The 21447-nt window shown below is 40.0% G+C and overlaps 1 protein-coding gene across 1 annotated transcript in view; it reads right to left on the bottom strand.

The window, feature by feature from the left end:
• The window catches only part of itpr3 (inositol 1,4,5-trisphosphate receptor, type 3), a 72701-nt gene extending 52967 nt beyond the window's left edge, over window positions 1–19734 (bottom strand). Inside the window, exons 1-3 of the mRNA XM_084720160.1 lie at window positions 19443–19734; window positions 4141–4211; window positions 123–244 (exon numbers count right to left, since the gene is read on the bottom strand). Of these exons, the coding sequence (XP_084576286.1) occupies window positions 123–244; window positions 4141–4211; window positions 19443–19534 (285 nt within the window). The 5' untranslated portion in view covers window positions 19535–19734. The remainder of the gene's footprint in view (window positions 1–122; window positions 245–4140; window positions 4212–19442) is intronic.
• Window positions 19735–21447: the final 1713 nt, after the last annotated feature.

Raw genomic sequence — 21447 nt, 5'->3', positions numbered from 1 at the left:
ATATCTTTGTATTGGACACATAAAGTTGAAATTGAAATTGTTTCCCAGAGACGGTTCTTTAAAGAGTGTGTGTGCAGAAATGTGTGTGTGTGTGTGTGTGTGTGTGTGTGTGTGTGTCTAACCTGTAGTTTCTGCAGCAGAACCACATCAGCAATCTTGTCCTTCTCATGTTTGGCTTGTTTGGCTTTCCAGAACTGTTTCTGAGCCGAGTACCGACTCATAGGACAAACCTTAAACAGGCAGTCTGAGTGAAGACAACAGATGAGGACGAGTTCAGTTCAATTCAGTGAGACAGAACAAACATCAGTGACAAACTTATTGATAACCAGAATGATCTTAATCTTATTCTTCATATTGAGGAGTTATCTGAGGTCTCTCTGTGTTGTTGGTTTGAGTGATTAGTTCCAGACTGATGATTGGTCAGTGGACCAGCACATGAAGCTAATTGGTTGTTTTGGTTTCAGAACATCAAACCGGTGAAGCGTCTGACATTAAGCCTGAGTCCGACTGTCTGTGTGAAGTTTTATTTCTGCCCAACGACCAAATATAGACTTTATGAGCTGATGAGCAGCGGTGATACAACAAGCTTTCACAATCACTACAATCAAAATGTTCACCTGTTTGGGAAGATAACATTGACTTTAGCATGGTGGCAAAGCTAGCACTGATATTAGCCAGTTTGAGGAGCTGACACTGGTGTTAGCTCGTTGAAGAAGCTAACATTGACATTGTCCAAGTTTCCAGCTGTTTGTCCAAAGTCCCAATTTGTCAAAAAAAAAAAAAAACTAATTGTGCATATGGAGAAGCTAACATTGACGTTAGCCTATTGGGGAGGCTAACACTGATATTAGCTTGTTGCACTAACACTGGTGTTAGCCTGCTGGAGAAGCTAATATTGATGTTAGTCTGTTTGTGAAGCTAACCTGTTGAACAAGCAAACACTGATGTTAAGAAGCTAATATTTATGTAAACCTATTGGAAAAGCTAACACTGGTGCATGTTTGGGAAGCTCACAGTGATGTTAGCTTGTTGTGAAAGCAAACACTGATGTTAGCCCATTGGGGAGGCTAACACTGATGTTATCCTTTTGGAAAAGCTAAAACTGATGTTAGTCTTTTGATGTTAGTCTGCTGGAAAAGCTAACATTGGTGTCAGCTTGTCAGCTAACATTGATGTTAGTCTGCCGAATGAAGCTAATGTCGATGTTAACATTTTGGATAATCTAACACTGATATTAGCCTGTTGGAAAGCTAACACTGATGGTAGCCTGTTGGAAAGCTAACACTGATGGTAGCCTGTTGGAAAGCTAACACTGAGGTTCACCTGTTGGAGGGAAAAGCTAACATTGATGCTAGCCTGCTGAAGAACTTACTATTAATGTTTGCCCTATAAAACCACGTGAAACAGATTGTTATCGTTCCTTAATATCTCATCTGGAATCAAAGTGAATGATCTGTGTCTAAACTCCTTCTAAACATTTAGCATTTAAAAAACATACATTTCAGTAAATTTTAACTCCTTCCTGTTCAGGAAGAAGCTACAGTTACAGTTACGTCATTAACAAACAAAATCAGTGAAAACAACAAGCTAATCTTTAACAGAATATTTGTTCACTAATGTTTACTTTGGATCCTTCTCTGTTTTTTTCACACTTTGCAAACATAAAAGAGTGAAGATAAAGTTTTGTCTGTAATATTTGAAAAAATGACTCTGTGTGCAGCAGATTTTACACACAACTGTCTCCTCCTCAAAACTCAAAAATCAGATGTTTTTAAATTGGTCTCTGAGTTCAGACAAAAGTGGAAAAAGCAGCTTCTCATTTCCGTCTGACTGTTGATTCGTTGTTAGAACAGAAACTCAGAAAAACAAATAAAACTGGATCGAAAGAAAAAACACAAAGAGGCAGAGGACAGAGGTAAATATTGACTCTCCTCCTGCAGATCCTGTACATTAAAAAACACTGTTACTGTGTGTGTGTGTGTGTGTGTGTGTGTGTGTGTGTGTGTGTGTGTGTGTGTGTGTGTGTGTGTGTGTGTGTGTGTGTGTGTGTAAAGCAAACATAATTTGTTTGTATATCGTGCTGTAAAGATCTAAATGGATTTTCTGGTTTAAAGGCATCTTGACTTAAGGAAATTAGCTTTTAACTCGTACACACACACACACACACACACACACACACACACACACACACACACACACACAGCCTGACTCTTAACAGTGCATCCTTTGTAACTTTTATAATTTAATTGTGTGATTAATTACTTCTTTACAATTTTTAATAAATAAAAACAGACAAATCATTTTTTTTGTCAGCCATGATGTTCTTTTTTTGTCTCTTACTCAAACGGCCTGCAGTGTTATAAATATAAATAAATATAAATATAGTTATATCGATCAATTTGAACATTTAAAATGCTGTCAATACTGATTTTTCACAGTAGCAATACAGGCTGCATCTAACAATTATTTCCATTGTTGATTGTTGTAGATTATTTTCTTCATTAATTGATTAATTAATCCTGTCATGATCTTGTCAGTTGAAAAAAGGTCCAGACATGTGGACGTCCGTCCCTCTGCTCCACATGTATCTTTCCAATATTTTTCATTATTGATTAATCTGTCCATCATTTACTCTATTAATCAATTATAAAATGTCAGAAAATGGTCAGAAAAATGTCAACCAGTATTTTCGAAAGTCCAAGATGACGTCCTCACGTCTCATTTTGTCCACAACTCAAAGATATTCAGTTTCCTGTCAGAGACGAGGAAAGAAACCAGAAAATATTCACATTTAAGACGCTAAAATCAGAGAATTTGGACTTTTTTTTCCTTAAAAAAAAAAGACTCAAAACAATTCACCAATTATCAAAATAGTTGGTGATTAATTTAATAATTGATTGATCACTGCAGCTCTAGTTGAAATGCTGGTATCAGTTCTGTACTTTCAGTTTCTCTTCAACAGCGAGGTGAGACACCACAGCCGTGCCCACATGGTTTCCTTTCACTCCCAACAGAGGCGTCTTCTTCTCATCACTCACTCGTCTCACTGTACCTGTTGCCATGTTACAACAGAACAGTGAGGAAAGAACGTCAAAAGAATCTGCTCAAAAACTAAAATGAAGTGAGTGAGAACTCTTTACAGCTTTGCTTTTTAACTTTGTGATCAGTTTTTAGGTGACTGTACCTGACGTGTGCAGTCTGTCTGTCTCAGGTCAGCAGAATGTGTTTGAAAATTCGTTAGTTTATAATGTGACGTCATTCGCGCCCACTGGAATCGATAAGGGAATCGTTTGCAAAATTGGCAAATGATTCCAAGGAATTGAAACACTGGGAACCGGTTCTCAACAAGAACCATTTTTCGATTCCCATCCCTAGTAGTGACGATACAGAAAAATCTGTGTTGTGCGCCAGTGTGTGACCGGTGACCGTATACCGCCCAATCACATCACAGTATCAATATAATATCAATTTATTGGCGGGCCCTACATCTCACTTATCAGTGTGTCTGTCTGATGTAAAGTTGAAGCTGTCAGTCTCTCTGTGATCTACTTGTAAACTGGATCAACTGCTCGATGCCCCAAAACTGAAACAGCACAGAACAGATGGTGCAACATGCTGTTTTCTATATATACGTCTGTGTGTGTGTGTGTGTGTGTGTGTGTGTGTGTGTGTGTGTGACCTCACCACAGAGCAGCCAGTGGAAAACTTCACCAGCAGCTGGACTCACATCAACACACACATCATTTATATTTCATACAGAACGCTGGAGGTTTGCAAGAGTCCATTTGGTTCTGATAACAAAGATCTGACCCAGGATCTGAGCCGGGCCGGACTCAGCTGCCGAGCTCAGGCACCAGTACTCAAAAAAACTCTGGAAAAATTATCGCCAGATTGATCACGAGTTGAAAAACGGGTCCAAGCCTGTTTTTCAACTGACAAGATTTTGACAGGATTCATTTTTCAGAAGTTTCTGACATTTTATGGTCCAAACTAATCAATTAGTGGAAAAATACTTTTGGGTTACTTAACTGAATTTTTATTGTATTAGATTTTTCTTACTTTGTTTTCATCACTCAATTTTTCAGAAAACACACACACACACACACACACACACACACACACACACACACTCGGTCCTACCTCTGAACTTCTTTGGAGGATTCTCCAAATCTCCAGCAGCTGGTTCAACCACGCAGCGGTCATCTACCAACCTACAGACAGAAACCAAAGAAGAAGAAACGTCAGCGTGTTGGAGATGCAGCGCGAGACGAGCAGGGACGATGACTGAGGAGAAGAAAAGAGAGGACAGAGACGAGGAAGAGGAAGAAGACACGAGTGGCAGAAAAGAATTGACTATGAGGACTTCATTGTCTTTAAACCACATAAAATAAAATAAAATAAAAGAAAAGAAAAGAAAATATTCCTTAAGACAGAATCCTCTCAAACTTTTATTGAATTTATTTATTGTCACTGACATGAAAAAACTGTTCTCTCCCAGCTGTGTCCTGTCAGTGACGTACGAAGAACAACACAAGGAAAGTGAGAAAAACTGCAGACGATTGCATTAAAACAACAACAACATAACAACAAGCATTAAAGAACGGCATCTCTGTTCTTTTAAAAATAAAACTGAAGTGAAACCAGCGGATATCTGGAAGGAAATCAACCGACAAACTGACGGTTTGATTGGACGACCATCACGAACGTGTGAAACTCTTCGTCTGTTTTTAGACACGTTTTTCTCACCACATGCTGCAGCTGATAAGAAGCTCAGTGAAGAGAAGAGTGTGAAGAGAAGCTGCACCGACAGCCAATCAGAGCGCTCCATCTCTGAGCTGCAGTGATGAACACACAGCTCTCTTCGTCCTCACTGTCATACAGTCTGACCAGATCAAAAGAACGATCAACTGTCCTGTATTTATGTGTGAAAGAAGATGGTGTAGCTTTGGTTTCAGAAGTGGTGAAAAAACCAGCTCTTCGGTCCTCTGAGACACGCGGCGGCGTGGCTGCAGTTCACTGCAGCTGATTTAGATCATCAAGAAATAACACGCAGATTTCTTTCCCTATTGACTAATCATGCAGAATTTCAGTTGATCAAGATTTTCTTTTGATGACTACAGCTGTATTACTGTAGTGACTCGCCTGAGAGACAGAACTCAGGGCAAAAAAGACTTTATTTACTCCCTACAACTTTTAAAGCACTTTTTGGGGCTCTAAACTAAATTCTATGACTGTACTGTGACGAATCACGTTGGTGCTGGTGGTGATACTGAAATTTCTTGATGAATTCATTTTTAAAAATCTGCATTTCATGGCTCAAGCGCCACTTCCTGTTTCCTGAGCCTTGTGAGGCCACTATTGAGATAGAGACAGAGATAGAGTCTGTCTGACTGCTCTACGTCACAACATTTAAGTTTTTAAAAAGTAGATTAACACCCCCGGCCCCCGCTCTGGAGTGGGAGTCTGAGAAAGTTGCCACAAGCAAACAAGATTTTTCTGCCAGGTCATCTCTGCAGCGCTGCAGTACCTCATTATGATGCTGTTTATCACATATTTTTCCTTTTTCATAAAACTGCATTTTGGTTCTGCAGTTAGAATACTGCACTTGGCCATCTTGCAATTTCAATAATATTACGATTATTTGTGCATGAAGTCAGCTTCAGTGTTGGAGCGTCTGCAGGAGAGACTTGCTTCTGCAGAGCGGCTAACTTCTGGTTTACCCACCACTAACTTGGATGGGATCAAATTATTCAATCACGCAGCTCTTCTAGAGTTTCCAAATGTTATTTGGGCTGAATGGATCTAATCCTGATGGTGAAACAAGTCATTTTGTGGAGGTGGTGACACACAAAAAAAATGTATCTTGCATTTTACAGCAGCTTTTTTTTACAATATGAGTCTACATGAAAAAGTATTTGTTGGCTCCAGACCATCACACGACGCCGTTATTACACGGTTTGGACACGTGTTGAACTGCTTGGTGCTCCTTCACTGAGCACTGTTACCTCCAGGGACCATAGTTCAAATCATGAGAAAGCTAAAGGGAACTCAGCTCCTCTGAAAAGGACATGAGCTCCCCTGAAAGACTCCTTTGAGAAATTTAGGGAGAGCTGTAAAATATGATGTTCCTGAAATAAATAATAAGAGGAAAAATATGCAGATGTTTTATCGTCACTGATTTGTCTAGTCTTGTTTTTTTTTCTAGATTAATAAATGTATAATTTGATTTTGAAACAGTAGCCTTATGTTGTTGTTATTTAGCCTCTATGAAATGTTAATGACAGTATTAACTGTCTGTCATAGTAACAGTAGAAAGTGTTTTGCAGTAACCCTGAACCTTACAACCCTGCCCAGGTCACACAGGCCACGCCCCCTACAATGGCTGTCTTGTGCACCCCACCCTGCACACTTCCTCCGCTTCCCTTCTCCTTTTTATGAGCTTCTTTCAAAGTGATGTGGTGAGTGAAGGTACAACTTTAGATGTAGTTAATGTGATTCAGAGGAACGTCTGAACACTTTAATCAAGTCTCACATCTGGATTCTGCCGGTCGGAAAGACAGACGACAAAGTTTTTTAGTGAATGAATCAAACTGAGACTGTAAAAGTGAGATGGATGGAAACACCCTCGAAAGAAAATAAAGAGTCTAACTTTAGTGAAAAGACCAAAACTGTTTTCTTTGTCTCGGGATTTAAGACCCTGAGAGAATAAAGAAGGTTCACCACCATTGTAACAGTGTGTGTGTGTCATTAAGGTAAATCTCTCTTACCATCTGTTTAGGCAACAGAGGGGCTCAACAGTGACACACACACACACACACACACACACACACACACACACACACACACACACACACACACACACACACACACACACCTGGCCTCCTGCTGAATCTGGTTAATGTGTTCTATGAATGGACAGGTAATCCTGCTGACTGCAGACTGTCTGCTCACTGCATTTCACAGGTGTGTGTGTGTGTGTGTGTGTGTGTGTGTGTGTGTGTGTGTGTGTGTGTGTGTGTGTGTGTGTGTGTAACAACAAGCAGCTTCAACAGAAACTCAGACTGGTGATCCTGCAGCAGAATTTCTTTCTCTGGTCTGAATCAGAGCAACAAAGTTTATGAGATGATCTATTTGACTTTTACTGTGAAGAAGACTTAAATTTCACAATAAAAGCCTTGTTTTGTATGATGGATTTATGAGTTTTGACTCGTCATTGTTCTGCCTGATAGCAAACACTCTCACGTCTCTGAGTCATACAGTTGTTTTGGATCCTGACTCAGTCGAGGTCACGCAGGTCAGTCACAAACCAAAAACCACAGCCTGTAAACAAATCAGGTGAGTGCAAGTGATTGTGGGAAACTCTGGCCTCCATATATTTAATCATCACCTGCCAAACACGCTGCTTTTATGAGTTCTGTTCAAATAACTAAAACCAGAGGACAAACAATGGGACGATGGACACTGTCCCGGCTAATGTGGCTGTTTCTGGCATTAAAAATGTTGCTGGCGTTCATTTATTTTGACTGTTTGTACATCTGTCCATTCATTCATCTACTGACCCACGGCGGAAAGAACTTAATTTACTTAAATAATTCATATTTAATTTAAAAATAACTACATTAAAAATGACTTTCTAACATGTCCTCACTTATCAAAAGTGTTCGACTTTCCAAAAAAATATTCCTTCATGACTTATTTTCTGCAAACGCCCAAAATTATTTTACGTTCCTCACGTCCCCAACAGTCTGCCTCACACACACACACACACACACACACACACACACACACATGCACACACACACACACACACACACTCACACACACACACACACACACACTCAGAGCTCATTGCTCTTCCTACAGTATGTGTGTGTGTGTGTGTGTGTGTGTGTGTGTGTGTGTGTGTGTGTGTGTGCATGTGTGTGTGTGTGTGTGTGTGTGTGTGTGTGTGTGTGTGTGTGTGAGAGGGTCATTGACTTAATCGTCCGTCATGTAAATCATTGAGCTTCAGTAAATAAACACTAAAAAAACATCACATATGTAAAATAAAGAGATCAGGACAAAGAGATGAACACAAAGAACCTTTTCATATGTGAAGGGTTCTCTTGCAGAACAACACTTGTTCAGTATTCATCAGTGTGGTTGCTGAGTTAGCAGTTAACCCTTCGTTTTAACCTGCAGCCCTGAGTTACTGTTACATGCATGTCAGGATTTTCACTCTAGCTCTGCGTGAATGCAGTTAAAGATACGGGAGACAGATTTATAGGAGTTTTTGGAGAAAAAGTTCCTTGATTTCTGACAGAAGCAGCTTCTCATTTTTAGATTTGAGATAAACTTGCTTGCAGCTATACAATCACATGCACCTGATGGCCAGCACAGTGAAACGTGTGTCCGTTTGCAGCGCTGGTTGTGCACACAGACGTTAACACAAGAAGCAGTGTGGACGTGAACAGTATGGGCAGTACGGAGGATGTGACGGGGTCAGGGGTCAGTAGACACATCAACAGACAAGCTAGTCTCACACGGTCAGACGTCTCTCCACAGCGCTCAGTGCAGGAGGAAGGTCTGGCTCCAAGCAGACACGACCCGCTATAGGTGAAAAGAACGTCCTGCCTTGTTCTCATTTCTTTAAACCAATCACAAACGTCTTGGGCGGAGCTAAGGCCAGGATGCAGCGACGGTGCTGCTGCACACATGAACACGTCTGGAGGCGAGTTTACGTTCGTATCGGCAGCGTGCGGGCATTGATTCATCGTTTTCAGCCTGCAGGTTGTAGCTTGGAAGTTTTTTGTTGTTTCCGGAGACGCAGACGCCGCAATGCCGCTTACAACAAGCGACCAATGGCTGAACTTACAGCAACAAGTGCATCCAGTGAGTCAGACTAAAGTCAAGCTAAATGAAAACACGTCAGAAACTGTTTGCGCCTGTACACGGCGGAAAACGTTGGAAAAACGGAGAGGGGTGGCACAGATGGCGTGCTTTGTCGTTTTTTGCACAAAAATATGTAGTCAACACATTTATTTATTTATTTTATCAACTTAAATTTTGTTTTTGTGGCCAAACATGTTTGTTTTGCTGATAAATGCTGCAGAGCCCTGGTCCAGTTAGTTTGATCTCAGTTTTGGATGAACTCATTTCATTCACATCATTTTTACTTTTATCTGCCTTCTTTCAGTTTTCTTTCTGTTTTCCCTTCTTTCCACTTTTCTTCCAGTCTTTCTCTTATTACATATTATTTATTATTATATTATATTACATCCCTTATTTATATCTTCATAACTTTCTTTTCTTTTTGTTGCTCACTTTTTACTTTTTCTCGTCTCATTTCTTTCTTTCTATTCTTTCCTTTCTGTCTCTTTCCTTCTTTTTAGTTTTGCACTTTCATGTTTTCCCGCCTTCTCATTTTTCTTCCCCTCTTCAATTCATCTTTTCTTTCTTTCTTTTTTCTTTGGAAGTCTGACTTTCCGACCGCCCACAGAGTCCACCATAGCTAACACCAACAGCCAATCAGTTCTTTTGTCTGCCTGCCAGGTGTGTCCCAGGTGTGTGTGTGTGTGTGTCTTTCAGGACACCTGTGTCTGCTGATTGCTCTATTCACAGGACTGTCACTCACACACACACACACACACACACACACACACACACACACACACACACACAGACACACACACACACACACACACACACACACACACACACAGACACACACACACACACACACACACACAGACGTGCTCTCAGGTATGTTGACTCAGTTCTCTGACAGCTGACTTGTTTCTCACAATCAAACCTGATTCTCAGAAATCACATCAGCAACATCTGTTTCACTTAAACAGCTGGAATCTGTCAAACATTTGATTAATAATAACTTGTTTCTGTTTCTGTCCTTCCTTCTTCGCTCACTTGCGTCTTTTGTCTCGCCTCCTTCTCTAAAAGTCAAGGGAAACTTAAAAGTTAAAGCTGCTCTGTTTAAAGTTTTCTTAAAAACAACTAAATGTTATGTCTGTGTTCAGACTTTCTCCTGTGTGCATGGTCTGACAGATTTCTTTGTTGGCTGTTTCCTCTTGTTGACTGATTTGGGAGTGTAGATGGGCTGCGGAGGGGAGGGGTTAGTTGGAAACCTGAGCTCTTCGTGGCTCCAGTCATGTTATTGTAAAATGAGTAAATTATTTATTTATTTCAAAACTTTTTGGGTTTGAGTTGGGCTCAAAACCCAAAAATCTATTGCAGAGTGATGCCTTGAAATTGTTGACAGTATATTAACACTCTCTCTACATAAACGTGCTGCTGAGGCTCAGTCAGTAGATCAGCTGTTCGACCCGCGGCTCCTGTCTGCACGTCAAAGTATCCTCTGGAAAGATACTGAACCCCAAATTACTCCTGAAGGCAGAGAACCTCAGTGTGTGAAAGGTCGGTTCCTCAGTGAGGAAATGTGTGAATGTGACGTGTTGTAAAACACTTTGAGTGGTCAGAACACTAGAAATTTAAAAATGCAGACCATCTTTTGATTTTTTATGATTTGTTGCTGTCACATGTGACTGAACTCTGGTGGTTAGTTTCTCTCTCTCTCTCTCCGTCTGTAAACTGTGGTTTGTTTTTGTCGTCCTGCTCCACCTGTCCTCTCCTCCGTCCTCCACTCTGTGGCAGGAAAGACACATTTGAATGTGGATTTGTGTGTCTGAATGAGTGCAGGTGTTCTCGGTCGGTTCACGGCCGGAGCTCCTCTGAGAGTCACAGTCAGTTCAGTTTTAGTGTTTCTGTTAATAACCGACAGCTTTGACCTCATTTACACTTTTTTATTTTACTAATCTGAGCTGAATTTTATCCACAGATCAACAGGAGAAGATGAAGTGCAGACTGACCAGCCCAGAATCACATCAGTTTATGAAACAGTCACAAAATTTAATCAGTAGATTTCTGTAAATGGACACGAATGGAACTTTTTTTTTTGGAGACAGTCAGCACGACTTCCACGTTTTTAAATTAATTATTAAATTAATCTACAACTAATTTTACAATCAATTAATCAATTTCAGTAGTTTTTTTTTAAGAAAATGATCTGATTCCAGCTTCTTAAATGTGAATATTCTCTGGTGTCTTAATGACACGACTCAGACAGATTCATTGATAATGAAAGTAATCGTTAGTTGCAGCCCCGCTTGTCTTCATGTCTTTCCGTTTTGTCTTGTTTGAAGGTGCTCCGAGACTCTGAGCAGAGAAATGATCCTCATCTCAACATTTATTGAGGATCTCTGCTGGGAGGCAGATCAGGGATCACAGAGGATAAACTTCTCTGTGATGTGACCATGAAGGTGAGACGTGTGAGCGTGTTTTATTAAAGTGTGTGTTTGCTGATCGGCGTTGTGTTAACGAGCTGCTGTATTAGAGGTGAAGAGCACAGCGTCCTGTTTGAATCCTGTTTGTTCTGATGCAGCTGAATTTGACTGTAGGTAAAACCAGCAGGTTCATCCCTCTCTCCCTCTCTCTCTCTCTCTGTATTCACCAGGTCTCTCACCCGCCCTGTCTCACTCTCTCTCATGGCTGTTACTCTTTATTCAAATGTGTGTTTCAGTCTGTCGCAGGCAGTAAACTACAAATAAAAACAAACACCACACACACTGAGAATCAAAGGCAATCTGTCAGTGAATAATTAGGGCTGCACGATCAATCACAATATTATTAAAACTGCAGTATGACCAAGTGCAAAACCCAAATCACAGTTTTTTTAATAAACGAAAAATGTGACAGAGCTGCAGAGCTGCAGATCTCTGCCAGGAAACCTGAAAAGAATATCTGGATGAATCATGTAGGTATATATGTTGTATTTTGTGTGTAGCCTGAAGGAACTACAGCTCTAACTTTGTTTTACAACCTTGTGTTGTATAATGATGATAAATGACCTTGATTGATTGATTGATTGATTGATCAGGTCTGACTCGTGCTGGATGAGGTTAAGGTCAAGACCAGTCAAGTTCTTCTGCATCAAACTGGGAAAATAATTTCTTTATGGAACTGCTTTGTTCATTTTGATTTTGGAACATTTTGAAACAGGAGAAGGACAAACTGTTCACACACAGTTTGATAAACATTGTTGCTGCTGTAACGTTCAGCCGTCCACATACTTCTGCCAACATTATGTGCAACTACTTTCTGGACACTAAGGACAAAAATCTGTAGTCAGAAAATAAAAGAGAGCAGAAGTGAAGACAAAAACCTACAATAAATGACTTAAACATCAGCTGTAAACTGTCCTTTAATCAAACAGACTGAAGCTCTTCACTGTTTCAGATTCTGTTCTCGTAATGGTTCTACTGCTGCAGCACCTTCAGGTGGGTCGGGTTCTTGTTGTTTGATTAAAGGGGCGGAGGACGGACACAGTCAGATGCTCAAGGAAGTGGAAGATTATTTACATTTCTCTTGTCTGTAAATGTTAACATACTAATGTTTAGCAGGTACAATGTGTCAGTGTTCAGACAAACTGAAAATCTGACCTGACGATGGACAGATTTAGAGGATTCCTGCTCGGAACTGAAGAGTTGGACGAGTCAAAATGTTGACCTGATGATGGCGCTAAATGAGAAGTCAGTTCATCCTGAGGGGAGCGTGAAGCTCTGAACACACTCCATGAACCTACTGTCAGCACATTAAAGTGCATTTTTAGCTACTGGATGTTAATAAGCTTTACATTAAATATGCTAACATGATTAGCATGTTAATATGCTTATATGAAAATGCAATCTTTAGCATTTTAGCTTGTTAGCACACTGATATGCTCACATAGACAAATGATCATGCAGCTACTAAACACAGAACATGTAGCATGTCAACGTTAGCATGTCAACGTTAGCATGTTCTGTAAACGTGAATCTAAACCATGGATGTATTTTAAGATCTGGATACCAAACTATGAGACGGTGCTGAAACACTGTTGCTAAGAACACGTGTAAAAACGTACAGCTGCATCTAATGATTATTTCTATAGTTGATTTATCAGTCAATTATTTTGTTCATTAATTGAATGTCAGAAAATGGCAAAAAAAAATGTTGATCAATGTTTTCCAGAGTTCAAGACGACGTCCTCAAATGTCTCATTTTGTCCACAACTCAAAGATATTCAGTTTCCTGTCAGAGACGAGGAAAGAAACCAGGAAATATTCACATTTAGAAGCTGAAATCAGAGAATTTGAACTTTTTTCTTTAGAAGAAACTACTCAAACTGATTCTTTGATTATCAGAATAGTTGGTGGTTAATTTAATAATCGATTTATTATTGGTTAATTGATTAATTGCTGCAGCTTTACAAAAAAGTTAACTAGCTTCTGGTTTGAGTTAACAGTGGCGACCCTGCTCAGCTACAGACAGTTCACACAGGAGGCAGGTTTATTCTGAAGAACCTGTGTTCACACAGCGCCCTGCAGCATCTTTCACACAGATGAAGCCTCTGTGAATTAAAAAAAAAAAAACTGTCCAGAGGTTTTATTTCTATGACATTTTGAAAATTCATTCTTCCAAGCTGGGAACTAATTTCTCAGATTATTTCAAAACCTCATGAATACATGTCTGTTGACATCTACACGTAGAAACATGGCTGACAAAAGTTCAGGTGTGGTTACTGGTAAGAAACTTTTTATTTATTCACGTATTACATATCAATATTTTGTCTAGAGAATGATGTGTTGACCAGGACACCTCTGCAGAACCAAAGTATTTCATTTAAAATAGTATTTTGACACATATTTCACTTTTAATTAATATTTCACATCCTACAATTTGAAAACTGCCAACCAATGACATCACAGCAGTTAGCATATGACGCTAATGTGGCTAAAAATGGTAACCTATTGTTTTTATTGTTGCTGCTCGGATCAATGGGAGGCAGTGAAAGTCACCGAGAAACGCTAAAGGCCACAGAGAGAGACTGTAAAGGTCAAGATCAAGTCTCATACAGGAGAGTGGGAGGAAAACCACAGCAAAGGAAACACACACAAACACACACACACACACACACACACACACACACACACACACACACAGAGAGAGAAACGGGCACAGTGGAAATCTCTCTTGGACATACTTGGTACCACTTCCTTTTCCTGCCATACAAGCAGACATCGCTGGCACTTTCTCTGTGTGTGTTTGTGTGTTAAAGTTTCTTCATCAACAGCAGAAATTCATCAACTCTGGAGAACATCAGAGAAAGTTTCATCACTTTTCTTGCTTCAGATAATCTCTCAGTTTTTAAAAAAAGCAACGGGTAACTGACTTTAGTGGATGAAAATGATGTGGTTCATTTGATCAAACCTGATTTCTGCCTTTAAGAAAACTATCATGATCACTGTCAGTTGTGGCATAAATGCTGAGTTTTGTTTAGCAGTTTCATCATCAGATCATGCGTGCCGCCACGACACTCCGACGCTGAGCATTTGGCATATTTTTCTGATCACTTTTTACCCAGCCGTCCAATCACAGCAGAGGAGAAGCAGGATGAATAACACTAACTGTGTCCTGCTCCAACGAAACCAGGATCCGTCCAACTTCAGCTCTTGAACCAAACACTGATACACGTCGAGAAACAAAATCTCCTGAACACTCGCAGACCTGCAGGTCTGTCATCTCTTCCTACGAGCTTCAACCTTCATCCAGAGCAGACAAAGACAAAGACAAAGACATCTGCAACACAACACAGACTATCTGGGAATTAAGTACTTGGAAAATTAAATTAAATTAAACTGTTATTTCCATGAAAATTCTGTATCACAGCAACCACAGCATCTCAGCTGAATCTGGACTCACTGCCTCACAGCTGTATGTCTCCACGTTGTGTTACGTAGACGTTACGTAGACGTCCTCACACAGCCTGCAGTACACCCTCTGATGACTCTTACTTACTCATGGATGCAGAAAGTACAGTTTCAGCTTCAGCTGCTTCTTTATTGTGAACAGTGTAGATTCTACCTGAACTTTTTCTTTCATAACTGAACCTGAACAATCAGAAACAAGTTGGAAACCAGACCAGACAAGAACTGCGGAACATTTTTCATTTGACCAAAGAAACCAAATTTCCATAAATGAGCAGATTTCATTAAAATCTGGAACAAAAGTAAATCAATTATGAATCTGACCAGACATTTGATACATTTTCCTGAACTTAACAATCTTCAATCCTCCACGCTGCACTAATAATTAAAGAAATTTGTCATGCAAAGATGAAATGCTGTTTTCAGCCTCTCAAATATGGAGATTTCCTGCTTTTCCCTGTTTTATATCATATCAAACTGAATTTCATTCAGGGGAATCACCTCCAACTGTCGAGTGACACACTTCTCCAAATATGGTATGAGTGAATCCCGGAGGGGGACGCCCCTTGGAGACAAAGCGGAGTGGCAGAAGCGCAAGACGCGCTCAAGAGAATCTCAGCCGCCTTTGTTCCCATTTCCCCAAAGTTAAGTTTTTAATCCAGTAATAAATAAATAAAGAGATATAAAGCTTTCAACACCAATGAAGTTCTTCCCTGCACCTTACAGAGGAGTGACAAAACAAGACAAGACATCACCTTGGACACTGGACATTTTTCATTATTATAGATGTTGCAGTCCCCGATTAAACAGACAGTTAACTTCAGTCTGTGTCGGTATTTCATAACCACAAATAAATAAAACTATTCATACAGGGGCGAGTAAATATTGACTTTGACTAAGTAGATTTCTGACCCAGTTCCTCAAGAAGACAAGTGGAAAAAAAAACATTCATGTAGAACATGTTCTATATCTGACACCCAGCCTGAAAAATGACTAAAAACATCGATGTGGAAAATATCATAAAACACCAGGCTTTAAATCCACTGAGCCTCATAAACCTGAGAACAGATCAATCATCACCATCAGGACGGTAATGAGCACTGCAGCCTGTAGGAGGCGCTGCTGCAGGACTTTACACTGATCACTGCTAACAACTGCAAAGTATAAATGAATAAAAATGTTTAGTAAATTCATTTTTATGCTTCACACTGAAACTGTACAGACATCAGCCTGTGTGTGTGTGTGTGTGTGTGTGTGTGTGTGTGTGTGTGTGTGTGTGTGTGTGTGTGTGTGTGTGTGTGTCAGATGTAAAAAGATTCTGCAGCCCTCATATAAAGTGGTTCAAAGTGTCTCCACCTGCAGCAGCTCCGACACTGACTCATGCATCGTCTAATATTCTCACATAGAAACACATTTTACTGCACATGCAGTACTTTTACTACTGATACTTGTACTACATTTAGCTGATAATACTTGGATTTTAAATGCAGAACTTGTAACAGAGTATTTTTACTTGAAAATTAATTTAAAAATAAAACATGTAAGAATTGGCCACATGTTGAATTCATACTCTAAATAAAAGCCTTCTGTGTTTGATGTAGTTTGTCCCTTCAGAGCTGCTGTACGGCACGAGTTGACATGTTGGAGAGAAAATAAAAAGAAGCAGCTGCTGCTCATCGCACTTTACTATTTTCTTATTAAACTGGTTTCTTTTCAGCGAGCTGCTGTTAGCGTGTTTCTTTCAGTCGTGCTGTTGCTGTTTGAGCTTTTGTTTTCTTAGCTTAGCTTCCTCAGTGTAGCTAGCCGGCTAACCAACAATGACATCATCATCCATCGCGATGTTTCACTGTTGACATCGTTACACGCCAGTGTGGTGAACGTCACCCAACCCAAAACCAGAGTAACTGCTAACTGCTGCTACATATAGCTGCCTTTAGCTAATTAGCTCAGTTAGCTGAGCAGCTAGCTGCCCTATAAGCTGACTCGAGTCTGCCCGACCATCTCGGAGTCTCCCAGTGACCGTGGTGGGACCAGGACTGAGCTCAGCCCCCGATGACAGGGAACACAGTACTGAGGTGATTCACAGCGGCTCCGACCAGGACTCTGACTCCAGAGACGAGGAGGACAGCAGGGAAAACAGAGGGAGGACGGACAGCTGTAGTCTGGAGCGTATAGCTTTGACAAATTTACTACTTTATATTTTTATATACATATAATGTTTTCTGTTGTCACTCATCCCTTTGTTCTACCTGTTCTTGTTGAGCTGCTGTAACATGAATCTTCCCGGCGTGGGATCAATAAAGTTTATCTTATCAGACAGAATATTTTCACATCAACTCAGTGAATCAAGGATTTATTTCAATCAAACCAGAGCTGATGATTGTTTTAACAGTGGAAAGACGAACCAAGATGCTCTTTGTTTGTTTGGATTTATTCCTGTTGCTTTCTGAGGCGTAAACAAGCTCGTCTTAGTTTGGTTCAAGAGACACACTTGAAATTTCTCAGGTGTGCAGCTGCATTTTTCTGTTTAACAAGGAAAACTGATGTAAGATGATTTCCTTTCTTGACATTTTTGTGGTGCAAAGTGGTTTTATGAGAGAGAACAGGCTGGTGCTAGCTGGTTAGCATGCTAACATCAGTAGATATACATTTCTTCACTCTCTGCTGACAAAGTTAGTTCATTATTTGACTGTTTTAAACTTTAAAATGAATAATTGCACTTTTAAAGGCCCAGTTTGTCAGATTCGGAGGGATCTATTGTCAGAATACGGCAGGGATGGATTATAAGTACAGTATCACATCTGTCTTCTTCATCTTCATCAAAAAACTGATGTCTGGTTCTGTGGTTTGGATGTTGCACTTGGTCATATTGTGATTTCAATAAAGTTTACTGATTACGTGAGGACACCGGTGAAGTCTCGCTGTATCATCCTGCTGCTGTCAGAACATCAGATAAATATTAGTGTTGGCACATTACGCCACCTGATAACAAGAAGTGTCAGTTTAGAGATATGAAAAGATAATGTTCCTGTTTTTTTCAAGGCAGTCAGCTGATCACACAAACATGGAAACAGGTTCTGTGTTCTGTAATAATTCCTCCTGCTCGTACTGAACGTGAAGACTTCAGTCTGAGTGACGGAGAACAAATCTACAGTCCGGATTCTGTGTGAGGAGATATTCTCTGAAGTTCATAAGCCGCTGCAGTAACGTAACGCTGCTGTTTTTTAAAGGGACAGTTAACCCAAAATCAAAAATGCATATATTTTCCTGCAGTGCTATGTTTCAGTCTACATAGTTTTGGTGTGAGCTGCAGAGTTTTGGAAATGTCTTCCTTCTCTCCCATATAAAGGAGTTAAAACAACCAAGAGAAACATGTTTGAAAAATTTCAAACCAGCGTCTCTTTTCAGAAATCATGACCTGATTACTCCAGATAATCCACAGACTTTGTTGTGAGCAGCTTCATGTAGGAACTACTGACTCTCTAGTAGAAATAAAGTAGTTCAGGTAGATTCTACTGCAGAAAGAGACAGAAAATGTGACAGGGGTTTTTTTTGTTTCTTTAATTCTCTCTGACAGTAAAGTCAGAGAGTTGTGGGACATTTGAGGACGTCATCTTAGGCCTCGGGAAACACTGGTCAATATTTTCCCACCATTTTCTAGACTGATTGATTAATTGAGAAAATAACTGACAGATTAATCAACTATGAAAACAGCGGTCAGCTGCAGCCCTGCACCAGAGGAAAAATAAGTATTTTTGATTTTGCGGTTGAACTGACCCTTTAATATTGAGATAAACAGTAAAGTATTGTAGACTTTTCATCGTGGTATTCTCGTACGTTTTGGAAGTTTTCAGTATCACTGCATGATGTAAAATCTTAATCTGAAAAGTAACGAAATCTGTCAGATTAAAGTAGTGCAGAAGTAAAATAAAGTAGACTGAAATTCTGTGCAGCATTTGAGTAAAAGTACTTATCAGGGCTGAAAGTAACTAATTACAAATACTCAATTTTTTGTCATTACTTGTACTTTTATGAGTCTGTACTTTTACTCATACTCATGTCTGTATTACATGATGTGATCTGCTTAGTTACTTTAGTCACAATAATATCTTCACCTTTCATCTGCAGTTTAGTAGCCAATCAGGATCTCTGATCACAAACAGCCAATGAAAACCAGGACACACAAACGAAAAACAAAACAAAACGCTGCTTGTTGAGGATTAATCATAAATCATTTAACTGCTGTTAAGAATTTAACAATTAAATAAAGTATTCACTGATATTTTAATATGAAAAATTAAACTTTGACTTAAAGCGAAAAAACAGAAAACATCAGTTATTGATGATTAATTGATTGTTAGCATTTTCAGCTACTGGTTCAGGAAAACGCATAAGAATTTGCAACCCTAGATTGAAGAAGTGACATCAACGGTTAAAAGTAACTAATACTCTACTTTTGTACTTTTACTTGTAACTGGGTGATATTTTAGCAGTGTAACAGTGCTTGTTTCCAGTACTCTTTCCACCACTGATACTTAGTTACTTCCCTGTATTTCAGTAGTGTGTGTGTGTGTGTGTGTGTGTGTGTGTGTGTGTGTGTGTGTGTGTGTGTGTGTGTGTGTGTGTGTTTGGGGGTGAACTCACCCCAGGGTGCTGATGAAGCCGTTGACGGAACCCTCCGCGTACAGAGACACGATATCCCCGATGTGAAGGAAACTGGAGGCAGAGTCCGACATCCTGCAGCTGATCGTCTCCTCCAGCGGACACAACAAAGCTCAGGTGGAGACGGAGACAAACTTTTGTCCTCTGTCTCTGCGTGAGGAAAACTTCAGACAGTTTGTTCGTGTCATGCAGCAGCAGGAGTCTCTTCACACTGAAGCTGCAGCTCAGTCACACAGTCACTGCCGGGTTCTTCTGCATGTCAGCAACCTGGAGGAAAAAAAAAAAAAACTCTGAAGGAGATTTAAAAAAAAAAAAAAAAAAAAAAAAAGAGTCCAAAAGTCGCAGCAGCAGCAGCAGATTGTCTCTGTCTCTGCAGAAATGTCTCAGTCAGTATCGCAGGAGTCCTCTGAGTGTGTCTTCATGAAGTGTGTACTGTCCTGCAGTTCCCTCCCTCTGCGCTCCGTTCACTGTGTGTTGGGGGAACGTGCCCGCGCGCGCTCACGCTGAAGACTCCGGTATATAAAAACCAGGAAGTGAGTGGAGGTGTTGATAAGGCTGACAGACAGCTTCAAGACAGAACAGCTGCCGCGGGGACAAACACACACACTCACACACACACATGCATGTCCGCACAGACCGGGCGGGACGCACAAGGAGCGCGCACGGGCAAGTCTGTGAAGCGCGCACACATGACACCCCCCCACCACCCCATTTACCAAAACAAACAAGTTAAGTGACATATTTGACATATTTAACAGATGAAAGAGGCGGGAAGTAACTAAGTACTGAAGTAAAGTTTTCAGGTGTCTGTTTTTTCTACTTTTATTCTCTGAACACAAACATCTGAACTTTCTCCTCCTCACTTTTTCTAAACAGACTCCTTATTTTAATTTGAATGACTTTGAAGATAATTATTGATTATTGTTATTTAGCATCATTGTGCGCCGCCTTCCAACATCAAGACTGATTTCAACCTAAATGGACGAAACAATAAGACAGAGAAGATGGTGGATCCATCAGAGGACATCACACTGGACAGACGGGACGAGATAAAAACAAGAAGAATTAACAAGACATAAGAAGACAACAAGATGAAAACAACAAGAAAAAAAAACATAAAAGATGTCAGAAGATGATAGAGACATTACATGAGAAAAAGTGAAACAAAGGACACAACAACAACATAGAAGACATCACAAGACGTAACAAGACAACAAAAAACAACAAGACAAAAACAGTAAAAGATGTTACAAGATGTGAAGTGACATGAAAAACACAAGAACAAAAAGATGTAACAAGACAAAAAAACAACGTAACAACACAACCTAAAAAGGAATTTAAAAAATAATGTAAAAGACGTAACATGACAAAATATACGTAGCTGAAAAGACATAATGTGAAAAAAACATAAAAGAAATAAGAAGGTGAAAAAGACATAAAAAGAAAAAAAAGACGTACAAGACAAGACAAAAAAACAATGTAAAAGATGCAAAAGACTAAAGACATAAGACAAAAAATAACATAAAAAACATAATAAGACAAAAAAAATGATGTAAAAGATGAACACTTTTTGGTCTGGTCGTCATGGAGACCGAGTGATCGTACATATTCAGAGGAGCTCAGATTTTCTTCAGCCATTTGAAACAAGACAAGAAAACTTACTAGCTAGTGTTAGCTAACATGTTTGTTTGTTTGTTTGTTTGTTTGTAGGGATTCTTGTGCCTCCACCTAAGCTCCGCCCATAAATAAAGAAACATCATAATGTTTACCAACAGAATCGAGGTTTAGACTGCGAGCTCAGATCCCCGGGGGAGTGTTTGTGTGGACACTGTTAGCTCAGGAGCTTTGGACCGCCGGGAAGAGGACAGTTTCAGACCCGGGGCAAAACAGTCTCAAAGACAGACTGAGAGCAGTTTGATGACAGGTGTGACCAACGGTAACTCTGACTCTATGGACAGTGAAGACACAGCAGGCTGGGACAGCAGAA

The sequence above is a fragment of the Lutjanus erythropterus genome, chromosome 6 (assembly GCF_056507025.1).
Source record: "Lutjanus erythropterus isolate fLutEry1 chromosome 6, fLutEry1.hap2, whole genome shotgun sequence".
In the NCBI taxonomy this organism is placed as follows: Eukaryota; Metazoa; Chordata; class Actinopteri; order Lutjaniformes; family Lutjanidae; genus Lutjanus; species Lutjanus erythropterus.
The sequence above is the reverse complement of the archived record's forward strand: the minus strand, read 5'-3'. Positions and strand labels throughout refer to the sequence as shown.